This window comes from Eriocheir sinensis, chromosome 16, assembly GCF_024679095.1.
Source record: "Eriocheir sinensis breed Jianghai 21 chromosome 16, ASM2467909v1, whole genome shotgun sequence".
Lineage (NCBI taxonomy): Eukaryota > Metazoa > Arthropoda > Malacostraca > Decapoda > Varunidae > Eriocheir > Eriocheir sinensis.
In genome coordinates this window covers 14,836,003-14,847,559 of record NC_066524.1, presented here as the reverse complement: position 1 = coordinate 14,847,559, position 11,557 = coordinate 14,836,003, and the positions used below count along the sequence as shown (strand labels likewise).

Sequence of the window (11,557 nt, the reverse complement as noted above, 5' to 3'; positions counted from 1 at the left end):
TTCGCCACTTTCTACTTACAGGAGTGGAAAGCGTGGTAACGAGGGTCGGCATCTTCAGCGTGGAAGTCGTCATCAGGTTTATCAGGAACTTGCGTTGTTGTTTGTGTTGCAGGTCTTGGTGTTGTAGGCCTCGGACACCTGGGATCCGTAGAGCCTGGCCTGCAAACCGGGGGACACCGGGGATCCGTAGAGCCCGGCGTGCACGTGAATGGTGTTGTTGGTCTTGGTGTTGTAGGTCTTGGGCACCTGGGATCTGTAGAGCCTGGCCTGCAGACAGGGGGACACCGGGGATCCGTAGAGCCTGGCTTGCACGTGAATGGTGTTGTTGGTCTTGGTGTTGTAGGTCTTGGTGTCGTTGGTCTTGGTGTTGTTGGTCTTGGTGTTGTTGGTCTTGGTGTTGTTGGTCTTGGACACCTGGGATCCGTGGAGCCTGGAATGCAGACTGGGGGACAACGCGGATCCGTGGAGCCTGGCCTACACGTGAATGGTGTTGTTGGTCTTGGTGTTGTAGGTCTTGGACACCGGGGATCAGTAGAGCCTGGCCTGCACGTGAATGGTGTTGTTGGTCTTGGTGTTGTAGGTCTTGGACACCTTGGATCCGTAGAGCCTGGCCTGCACGTGAATGGTGTTGTTGGTCTTGGTGTTGTAGGACTTGGACACCGGGGATCCGTGGAGCCTGGCCTGCACGTGAATGGTGTTGTTGGTCTTGGTGTTGTAGGTCGTGGGCACCTGGGATCCGTGGAGCCTGGCCTGCACGTGAATGGTGTTGTTGGTCTTGGTGTTGTAGGTCTTGGACACCTGGGATCCGTAGAGCCTGGCCTGCACGTGAATGGTGTTGTTGGTCTTGGTGTTGTAGGTCTTGGACACCGTGGATCCGTAGAACCTGGAGTACAGACAGGGGGACACCGGGGATCCGTAGAGCCTGGCCTGCACGTGAATGGTGTTGTTGGTCTTGGTGTTGTAGGTCTTGGACACCGGGGATCAGTAGAGCCTGGAGTACAGACAGGGGGACACCGGGGATCAGTAGAGCCTGGCCTGCATGTGAATGGTGTTGTTGGTCTTGGTGTTGTAGGTCTTGGGCACCTGGGATCAATAGAGCCTGGCCTGCAGACAGGGCGACATCTGGGATCAGTAGATCCTGGCTTGCACGTGAATGGTGTTGTTGGTCTTGGTGTTGTAGGTCTTGGACACCTGGGATCCGTGGAGCCTGGCCTGCACGTGAATGGTGTTGTTGGTCTTGGTGTTGTAGGTCTTGGACACCTGGGATCCGTGGAGCCTGGCCTACACGTGAATGGTGTTGTTGGTCTTGGACACCTGGGATCCGTAGAGCCTGGCTTGCATGTGAATGGTGTTGTTGGTCGTGGTGTTGTTGGTCTTGGACACCGTGGATCCCTAGAGCCTGGAGTACAGACAGGGGGACACCGGGGATCTGTAGAGCCTGGCCTGCATGTGAATGGTGTTGTTGGTCTTGGTGTTGTTGGTCTTGGACACCGTGGATCCGTAGAGCCTGGAGTACAGACAGGGGGACACCGTGGATCTGTAGAGCCTGGCCTGCATGTGAATGGTGTTGTTGGTCTTGGTGTTGTAGGTCTTGGACACCGAGGATCCGTAGAGCCTGGAGTACAGACAGGGGGACACCGGGAATCTGTAGAGCCAGGCCTGCACGTGAATGGTGTTGTTGGTCTTGGTGTTGTAGGTCTTGGACACCGTGGATCCCTAGAGCCTGGAGTACAGACAGGGGGACACCGGGGATCCGTAGAGCCTGGCCTGCATGTGAATGGTGTTGTTGGTCTTGGTGTTGTAGGTCTTGGACACCGAGGATCCGTAGAGCCTGGAGTACAGACAGGGGGACACCGGGGATCCCTAGAGCCTGGCCTGCACGTGAATGGTGTTGTTGGTCTTGGTGTTGTTGGTCTTGGACACCGTGGATCCGTAGAACCTGGAGTACAGACAGGGGGACACCTGGGATCTGTAGAGCCTGGCCTGCATGTGAATGGTGTTGTTGGTCTTGGTGTTGTAGGTCTTGGACACCGAGGATCCCTAGAGCCTGGAGTACAGACAGGGGGACACCGGGAATCCGTAGAGCCTGGCCTGCACGTGAATGGTGTTGTTGGTCTTGGTGTTGTTGGTCTTGGACACCGAGGATCCGTAGAGCCTGGAGTACAGACAGGGGGACACCGGGGATCCGTAGAGCCTGGCCTGCACGTGAATGTTGTTGTTGGTCTTGGTGTTGTAGGTCTTTTACACCGATAATCCGTAGAACCTGGAGTACAGACAGGGGGACACCGGGGATCCGTAGAGCCTGGCCTGCACGTGAATGGTGTTGTTGGTCTTGGTGTTGTAGGTCTTGGACACCGAGGATCCCTAGAGCCTGGAGTACAGACAGGGGGACACCGGGGATCCGTAGAGCCTGGCCTGCACGTGAATGGTGTTGTTGGTCTTGGTGTTGTAGGTCTTGGACACCGTGGATCCCTAGAGCCTGGAGTACAGACAGGGGGACACCGGGGATCCGTAGAGCCTGGCCTGCACGTGAATGGTGTTGTTGGTCTTGGTGTTGTAGGTCTTGGACACCGATAATCCGTAGAACCTGGAGTACAGACAGGGGGACACCGGGGATCCGTAGAGCCTGGAGTACAGGCAGGGGGACACCGGGGATCCGTAGAGCCTGGCCTGCACGTGAATGGTGTTGTTGGTCTTGGTGTTGTAGGTCTTGGACACCGAGGATCCCTAGAGCCTGGAGTACAGACAGGGGGACACCGGGGATCCGTAGAGTCTGGCCTGCAAGTAAATGGTGTTGTTGGTCTTGGTGTTGTAGGTCTTGGACAGCGATAATCCGTAGAACCTGGAGTACAGACAGGGGGACACCGGGGATCTGTAGAGCCTGGCCTGCACGTGAATGGTGTTGTTGGTCTTGGTGTTGTTGGTCTTGGACACCGTGGATCCGCAGAGCCTGGAGTACAGACAGGGGGACACCGGGGATCTGTAGAGCCTGGCCTACACGTGAATGGTGTTGTTGGTCTTGGTGTTGTTGGTCTTGGACACCGGGGATCCGTAGAGCCTGGCCTGCACGTGAACGGTGTTGTTGGTCTTGGTGTTGTTGTTTTTCGACACCGGGGATCCGTAGAGCCTGGCCTGCACGTGAATGGTGTTGTTGGTCTTGGACACTTGGGATCCGTGGAGCCTGGCCTACAGACAGGGGGACACCGGGGATCCGTAGAGCCTGGAGTACAGACCGGGGGACACCGGGGATCCGTAGACCCTGGCCTGCACGTGAATGGTGTTGTTGGTCTTGGTGTAGTAGGTCTTGGACACCGAGGATCTCTAGACCCTGGAGTACAGACAGGGGGACACCGGGGATCCGTAGAGCCTGGCCTGCACGTGAATGGTGTTGTTGGTCGTGGTGTTGTAGGTCTTGGACACCGATAATCCGTAGAGCCTGGAGTACAGACAGGGGGACACCGGGGATCTGTAGAGCCTGGCCTGCATGTGAATGGTGTTGTTGGTCTTGGTGTTGTAGGTCTTGGACACCGGGGATCCGTAGAGCCTGGCCTGCACGTGAATGGTGTTGTTGGTCTTGGTGTTGTAGGTCTTGGACACCGTGGATCCGTAGAGTATGGAGTACAGACAGGGGGACACTGGGGATCTGTAGAGCCTGGCCTGCACGTGAATGGTGTTGTTGGTCTTGGTGTTGTAGGTCTTGGACACCGAGGATCCCTAGAGCCTGGAGTACAGACAGGGGGACACCGGGGATCCGTAGAGCCTGGCCTGCACGTGAATGGTGTTGTTGGTCTTGGTGTTGTAGGTCTTGGACACCGTGGATCCGTAGAGCCTGGAGTACAGACAGGGGGACACCGGGGATCCGTAGAGCCTGGCCTGCACGTGAATGGTGTTGTTGGTCTTGGTGTTGTAGGTCTTGGACACCGTGGATCCCTAGAGCCTGGAGTACAGACAGGGGGACACCGGGGATCCGTAGAGCCTGGCCTGCACGTGAATGGTGTTGTTGGTCTTGGTGTTGTTGGTCTTGGACACCTGGGATCCGTAGAACCTGGAGTACAGACAGGGGGACACCGGGGATCCGTAGAGCCTGGCCTGCACGTGAATGGAGTTGTTGGTCTTGGTGTTGTAGGTCTTGGACACCGAGGATCCCTAGAGCCTGGAGTACAGACAGGGGGACACCGGGGATCCGTAGAGCCTGGCCTGCACGTGAATGGTGTTGTTGGTCTTGGTGTTGTAGGTCTTGGACACCGTGGATCCGTAGAACCTGGAGTACAGACAGGGGGACACCGGGGATCCGTAGAGCCTGGCCTGCACGTGAATGGTGTTGTTGGTCTTGGTGTTGTAGGTCTTGGACACCGTGGATCCGTAGAGTATGGAGTACAGACAGGGGGACACCGGGGATCCGTAGAGCCTGGCCTGCACGTGAATGGTGTTGTTGGTCTTGGTGTTGTAGGTCTTGGACACCGAGGATCCCTAGAGCCTGGAGTACAGACAGGGGGACACCGGGGATCCGTAGAGCCTGGTCTGCACGTGAATGGTGTTGTTGGTCTTGGTGTTGTAGGTCCTGGACACCGTGGATCCGTAGAGCCTGGAGTACAGACAGGGGGACACCGGGGATCCGTAGAGCCTGGCCTGCACGTGAATGGAGTTGTTGGTCTTGGTGTTGTAGGTCTTGGACACCGTGGATCCCTAGAGCCTGGAGTACAGACAGGGGGACACCGGGGATCTGTAGAACCTGGCCTGCACGTGAATGGAGTTGTTGGTCTTGGAGTCGTAGGTCTTGGACACCGTGGATCCGAAGACCCGGGCCTGCAGACAGGGGGACACCGGGGATCCGTAGAGCCTGGCCTGCACGTGAATGGTGTTGTTGGCCCTGGTGTTGTAGGTCGTGGACATCGAGGATCCGTAGAGCCTGGCCTGCAGACAAGGGGACACCGGGGATCCGTAGAACCTGGCCTGCACGTGAATGGTGTTGTTGGTCTTGGTGTTGTAGGTCTTGGACACCGAGGATCCCTAGAGCCTGGAGTACAGACAGCGGGACACCGGGGATCCGTAGAGCCTGGCCTGCACGTGAATGGTGTTGTTGGTCGTGGTGTTGTAGGTCTTGGACACCGATAATCCGTAGAGCCTGGAGTACAGACAGGGGGACACCGGGGATCTGTAGAGCCTGGCCTGCATGTGAATGGTGTTGTTGGTCTTGGTGTTGTAGGTCTTGGACACCGGGGATCCGTAGAGCCTGGCCTGCACGTGAATGGTGTTGTTGGTCTTGGTGTTGTAGGTCTTGGACACCGTGGATCCGTAGAGTATGGAGTACAGACAGGGGGACACTGGGGATCTGTAGAGCCTGGCCTGCACGTGAATGGTGTTGTTGGTCTAGGTGTTGTAGGTCTTGGACACCGAGGATCCCTAGAGCCTGGAGTACAGACAGGGGGACACCGGGGATCCGTAGAGCCTGGCCTGCACGTGAATGGTGTTGTTGGTCTTGGTGTTGTAGGTCTTGGACACCGTGGATCCGTAGAGCCTGGAGTACAGACAGGGGGACACCGGGGATCCGTAGAGCCTGGCCTGCACGTGAATGGTGTTGTTGGTCTTGGTGTTGTAGGTCTTGGACACCGAGGATCCCTAGAGCCTGGAGTACAGACAGGGGGACACCGGGGATCCGTAGAGCCTGGCCTGCACGTGAATGGTGTTGTTGGTCTTGGTGTTGTAGGTCTTGGACACCGTGGATCCGTAGAGCCTGGAGTGCAGACAGGGGGACACCGGGTATCCGCAGAGCCTGGCCTGCACGTGAATGGTGTTGTTGGTCTTGGTGTTGTTGGTCTTGGACACCTGGGATCCGTAGAGCCTGGCCTGCACGTGAATGGTGTTGTTGGTCTTGGACATCTAGGATCTGTTGAGCCTGGCCTGCACGTGAATGGTGTTGTTGGTCTTGGTGTTGTTGGTCTTGGACACCGCGGATCAGTAGAGCCTGGTCTGCAGACAGGGGGACACCGGGGATCCGTAGAGCCTGGTATGCACGTGAATGGTGTTGTTGGTCTTGGACATCTAGGATCTGTTGAGCCTGGCCTGCACGTTAATGGTGTTATTGGTCTTGGTGTTGTTGGTCTTGGACACCGTGGATCCGTAGAGCCTGGCCTGCAAACAGCTGGACACCTGGGATCCGTAGAGCCTGGCCTGCACGTAAATGGTGTCGTTGGTCTTGGTGTTGTAGGTCTTGGACACCGTGGATCCGTTGAGCCTGGAGTACAGACAGGGGCACACCGGGGATCCGTAGAGCCTGGCCTGCATGTGAATGGTGTTGTTGGTCTTGGTGTTGTAGGGCTTGGACACCGAGGATCCCTAGAGCCTGGAGTACAGACAGGGGGACACCGGGGATCCGTAGAGCCTGGCCTGCACGTGAATGGTGTTGTTGGTCTTGGTGTTGTAGGTCTTGGGCACCGGGGATCAGTAGATCCTGGCCTGCAGACTGGGGGACACCGGGAATCCGTAGAGCCTGGCCTGCAAGTGAAAGGTGTTGTTGGTCTTGGACACCTGGGATCCGTAGAGCCTGGCCTGCACGTGAATGGTGTTGTTGGTCTTGGTGTTGTAGGTCTTGGACACCGGGGATCCGTTGAACTTGGCCTGCAAACAGGGGGACACCGCGGATCTGTAGACCCTGGCCTGCACGTGAATGGTGTAGTTGGTCTTGGTGTTGAAGGTTTTAGACATCTTGGATCCGTAGAGCCCGGCCTGCAGACTGGGGGACACCGGGGGTCCGTAGAGCCTGGCCTGCAGACTGGGGGACATCCGGGAGCCGTAGAACCTGGCTTGCATGTGGAGGGTGTTATCGGCCGTGGTGTTGTGGGGCGTGTACACCTGGGATCAGTTGAACCTGGTCTGCATACTGGGGGACACCTGGGATCCGTAGAGCCTGGCCTGCAGACAGGTGGACACCGAGGATCCGTAGAACCTGGCCTGCAGACAGGTGGACACCGGGGATCCGTAGAGCCTGGCCTGCAGACTGGAGGACAGCCGGGATCTGTGGAACCTGGCCTGCAGACAGGTGGACACCGGGGATCCGTAGAGCCTGGCCTGCAGACCGGAGGACAGCCGGGATCTGTGGAACCTGGCCTGCAGCGTGGCGGTGGGGGTGTTTTTCTGGGAGGCAGGATTGTCGTGACAGTGATCTCCGGCGGCGTTTTGTGCGTGACTATCTCGGTCGATTCCCCGGCGCAGCGATTGTCACATTCGTCCGTGCAAATCTGATCCGGACGCAGGAGATTTATTATTTTTGTATATGAGAGATTCATTACTGTGTGCGTGTGTGTGTGTGTGTGTGTGTGTGTGTGTGTGTGTGTGTGTGTGTGTGTGTGTGTGTGTGTGTGTGTGTGTGTGTGTGTGTGTGTGTTTGCCAAAAGTTCTTGGATATATTGTTTATTTATTTTTACTGAGTCAAATACAACAGCTATATAATGGCGTTAAACATTGCTCCTTTACTGTCTTTGAGGAATATACTAAAGCTCTGAGGTTTAATATTTTTGCTAATGGGCTTACAGGTGTCCTATTCCGATGCTGGTTCTCTAACTTTCTTTCACTTTCTTTTTGTGTACTTCATACTTTTAGCTTCCATCGGGCTTTTTCATTTCTTGATTTTTCCCTGACCGGTCTCCTTATTTTGGTATCTACCCCTCCTAGCCCAGATAGAGGAAGCTGAGATCCCTCTCACTGTTCTAATGGAAAATATTCTGAGCGGCCAGTCCGTTTGGGGGAGTCGGTAATCGATGCCCTTACCTGTACGTTGCAGGTGAGGAAGACTTGCATGCGGTCCGGGAACTTGAAGGCAGACATGTTAGTGTACGTGATGAGGGTTGCCCCGCTATCGAAGGTGTCGTATGTCCGTGCCCAGAAATGCATTAGCTTCATTCGCCTGAAATTGCAATGGAGAATTTTAATCATACTTTTATGTTCGAGGTTTGTTATCATATTTCATCTTTCAATGTTTTATATTCATGGGTTCGTCTTCCTCTTCCAGCATGTACTGAAGAGGAAGTATCCGCCAAGGTATTTGAATGGGAAATCGAGCCACTTATCTATCAGGACTCACGTAGGACATCCGTCGGTTCCCGTGAGCTGTAAGTTTGGTGTATCAGGATCGTCGTAATCAGGCTCACCGTACGCCCAGCAATCTTTCACGGCAACGTCCAACTTCCTGGTCTCGTCCTTGAGGTACACCATCACGGTCAGCTGCTCTCCTATACGCATAATGCCGTCCAAGGGGTAGGTCTGTGGGTGTAGGGGAAGGGGATGACTTGCCTAATTTGGGGTACACTGCGGTATATCTTGGGGCACAGGTTAGGTCCGGATTGGTGTGTTAGAGGAATTAGATAAACATTCCATGGATAATATATTCCCCGATTGAGGGAAAGAATCCTTCACGACCAAAATGAGTATGTAAGCATTCCTTAACCCCTTGACTGCGAATTTCCTACTAGAAGACCTCACCAAGCTGCAGAAATGGAACAAAAAGTGGCTGCTACAATTCAATGAAGAAAAATGTAGAGTCATGCATCTTGGGAGGGGATATCCAGCACACCAATACCACATGAGAAACACTCCACAATCCACCACAGAGGAAGAAAAAGACCTGGGACTGCATGTTACCATGCAGGCTACCTGTGAAGGCCAAATCCGTGCCAATCGCAGCGGACGGGTTAAAGGGCATGGCATTGACAGGTCCACTACCTTCTACAATAGGTTTGCATGGAAAACATTCTATAAAGGGAAAACTAGAAGGGGAATAGAGAAAAAGAGGAAAGGGAAAGAGGGTAGATGCCTCCTTGAAGTGGTATAATTACTTTTGTGTTCGTGCAGGGAGTAGGGAGAAGAGGAAATGAGAATAGAAAAGCACATTTACATTTGGGTAGGTGCCTCATGAAGTATTGTAGGTTATGGGGTGTTTAGGTATGGGTAGGAAGAGAAGGAAACGGGAAATGGTAATAGGAAAGAATACTCACATTGGGGTAGGTGCCTCTCTGTATGTCCATCCAACACTTCACGTCGTCACCCTCGAAGCGCGTCTGCACCACGTCCAACATTCCCACCTGCAGAGGCTCAAAGTTCACCGCCTTGTCGTACTTGTTGGTCCACACACACGAGATCTTCTTTGCCGTGTCCCAGACCTCCTGTTGGCCGACGAGAAAGGAATGCGACAGTAAATGAGTTAGTACCCACAGACGCGACGCAGATATCCTGCAGCGCGACTAAAAGAGGGGTGATATAATGAGTGAGAATCCTTTGTTCTACATTCAAGCACACACACATGATATCATCGCTGCGTCAAAAACTTCTTGACCAACTAAAAGAAGAAAAGGTGATAACTAAGAATCCCTTTTGATCATCTTCGCAGCGTTCCAAACCTGCATTTGCTTCATGACTTTCGCAAGAGTTGATTGATCGGACCATATTCCAACTTGCATTTGGTTGAATGGTCAATTTTACCAAGATTGTTGCTACTTTGTTGTCGCCATAGTTGCTTGAATGGACAATATTAAAACTACTTTTGCTGTTTTCTTCCGCTTGAGTTGCTTGAACGAACCACCATTACCAGAATCCCATCCACGTCACTTTCTTCGTCGTCATTCATTGTACCCTGGGATCACAATCACGGTACTGCAGTTTCAGTCATGGAACCGCGTCACATTCACGGTACCGCGGCGTCACAGTCACGGTACCGCGGCGTCACAGTCACGGTACCGCGGCGTCACAGTCACGGTACCGCGGCGTCACAATCACGGTACCGCGTCACACTTGCTGTACTGCGGCATCACGATCATGGTACCGCGGCGTCACATTTACTGTACCGCGGTGTCACTCGAGATACCTTAGCGTCACCCTCTCACCTGCACGTCGGGCGCCATCTGGAAAATGACGACGTTGGAGACCACGGTGTCGGCCTGGTCCGTCGCCGCCGTCCCGCACCCGTCCATCGGCACCACGAACTTGTACGACCTCTGCCCCGTGTCCGGCTTGACGTATCTGTGTGTCGGGGAGGAGAGATTATTTTTTATACATATTAACTTTACGGCAATTGGATTCCTCTATTGTATGGGGGACTCTTTATAAAAGGAATCCATTTGTAATTTATTTATATTTTACGGTAAAGGAAGCAGCTGGAGCGAGAATAACTAGAAACGAAAAGTACTGCGTCTCTAAAGGAAAGTAGAAATGAGTGGCCAAGAGAGAGGTCAGTGGTTTTTGGTGGAGAGAAAGGATACATTGGTAGTGATGGTAATGATTATAGCAATGATAATAATAACGATAATAATAATAATAATAATAATAATAATAATAATAATAATAATAATAAGAAGAAGAAGAAGAAGAAGAAGAAAAAGAAATGAAAAAGAGAAAAAAAGAACGTAACCAGAGAAAAAAAACGGAGAAAAAGGACAAAAGAAAATAAATAACTAAAAGAAAATAAATCAAGAAGGAAAGAATAAAAACTAAGAACAAATACAGAACGGTACATGAAGCACAGAACGAGAAGGAAAAAAACGACGAATCACAAAACAAAACGACAGAAAGGGAAGAAAAATTAAGAGGTAGAATAAAGCTGAACCCGCATATACTTAATTACCTTTATTCGTAGCGACTGTGATAAACTAATCGAATATATAGGAAGAAAATTAATTTGTGAGAGAGAGAGAGAGAGAGAGAGAGAGAGAGAGAGAGAGAGAGAGAGAGAGAGAGAGAGAGAGAGAGAGAGAGAGAGAGAGAGAGAGAGAGAGAGAGAGAGAGAGAGAGAGAGAGAGAGAGAGAGAGAGAGAGAAATACGTATAGGAGGAGAGAGAGGAATAATGAGGGAAGGAAGAAGAGAAAGGGAAGAGTGAAAGGAGAAGAAATGGAGCCTAACAAAGGGGTTCAGTGAGGGGAATGGGATCGAATCTCTTGTATAGAGGATCTGATACCTTTTACATCGTTTCCACTTCGTTTGGTACCTTAGTTATGGGGTCAAGCATGGTCCACTTAAAGGTGATTCTCTCTCTCTCTCTCTCTCTCTCTCTCTCTCTCTCTCTCTCTCGTGCCCTGTCTGTGTCTCCTTATATCACACACACACACACACACACACACACACACACACTCTTTTTCCTGCCTCAAGGTAAAATTATGCAATGAAGAAAAATGCGAGCAGGTTAAGGTATATGAGAGAGAGAGAGAGAGAGAGAGAGAGAGAGAGAGAGAGAGGTGATGTGCATCATTCCATTTCAAACACTTTCGCTTTCTTTCTTTAATTTTTCTTACCTGTGTTATGCAAGAGCTGCGTTGAGACCTTTTTTTTTTAGTTTCGTTTCTTGGTTATCTTTTCATTTAGTGTTTTTCTTTTATTTTTATTTTTACTTCTATTTTTTCATATTTATTGTGTACTATATCATTTTCTGTGGTTCCTTTTTTTTTTTTCTTTTTTTTTTTACTTCCTCTTCGCGTATGCGTGTGAAGTGGAAGAAGGGAGGGAAGGAAAGCAGGGGGAAAGAAAGGAAGACGCAAAAGAAGAAATAAAGGGAGGAAGTAGAAAAGCAGATGA

At 52.1% G+C, this 11,557-nt stretch overlaps 3 protein-coding genes across 3 annotated transcripts; 1 reads left to right on the top strand and 2 right to left on the bottom strand.

Annotated features, from left to right (window-relative positions):
- Window positions 1–395: 395 nt before the first annotated feature.
- Window positions 396–3,486, bottom strand: LOC126999165 (mucin-2-like). Its single transcript, XM_050861493.1, has 6 exons — window positions 3,446–3,486; window positions 2,995–3,411; window positions 2,843–2,950; window positions 1,492–1,615; window positions 1,192–1,260; window positions 396–798 (listed from the first exon to the last, which is right to left on the bottom strand). The coding sequence occupies exons 1-6, from the start codon at window positions 3,484–3,486 to the stop codon at window positions 529–531; spliced, it is 1,029 nt and encodes a 342-aa protein (XP_050717450.1). The 3' UTR covers window positions 396–528.
- A 127-nt stretch (window positions 3,487–3,613) lies between these two features.
- LOC126999163 (foot protein 1 variant 1-like) lies at window positions 3,614–6,029 on the top strand. The gene is made up of 3 exons (XM_050861492.1): window positions 3,614–3,645; window positions 4,043–4,234; window positions 4,667–6,029. Exons 1-3 carry the CDS (start codon window positions 3,614–3,616, stop codon window positions 5,892–5,894), a joined length of 1,452 nt encoding a protein of 483 aa, XP_050717449.1. The 3' UTR covers window positions 5,895–6,029.
- On the bottom strand, window positions 5,956–6,810 carry LOC126999162 (salivary glue protein Sgs-3-like). The gene is made up of 3 exons (XM_050861491.1): window positions 6,800–6,810; window positions 6,016–6,765; window positions 5,956–5,965 (listed from the first exon to the last, which is right to left on the bottom strand). The coding sequence occupies exons 1-3, from the start codon at window positions 6,808–6,810 to the stop codon at window positions 5,956–5,958; spliced, it is 771 nt and encodes a 256-aa protein (XP_050717448.1).
- Between the last annotated feature and the right edge of the window lie 4,747 nt (window positions 6,811–11,557).

Coding starts and splice junctions, on each gene's coding strand:
- LOC126999165 (XM_050861493.1), bottom strand. CDS start 3,486: ATGCAGGCCAGGCTCTACAGATCCCCGGTGTCCCCCTGTCT. Junction 1,616..2,842: donor TCCCCCTGTCTGTACTCCAG/GTTCTACGGATT, acceptor TCTGTACTCCAG/GCTCTACGGATCCTCGGTGT. Junction 1,261..1,491: donor CCAGGCTCTACGGATCCACG/GTGTCCAAGACC, acceptor CACGGATCCCAG/GTGTCCAAGACCTACAACAC.
- LOC126999163 (XM_050861492.1), top strand. CDS start 3,614: ATGGAGTACAGACAGGGGGACACTGGGGATCT. Junction 3,646..4,042: donor CAGGGGGACACTGGGGATCT/GTAGAGCCTGGC, acceptor TGGGATCCGTAG/AACCTGGAGTACAGACAGGG. Junction 4,235..4,666: donor TGTTGGTCTTGGTGTTGTAG/GTCTTGGACACC, acceptor TTGGTGTTGTAG/GTCTTGGACACCGTGGATCC.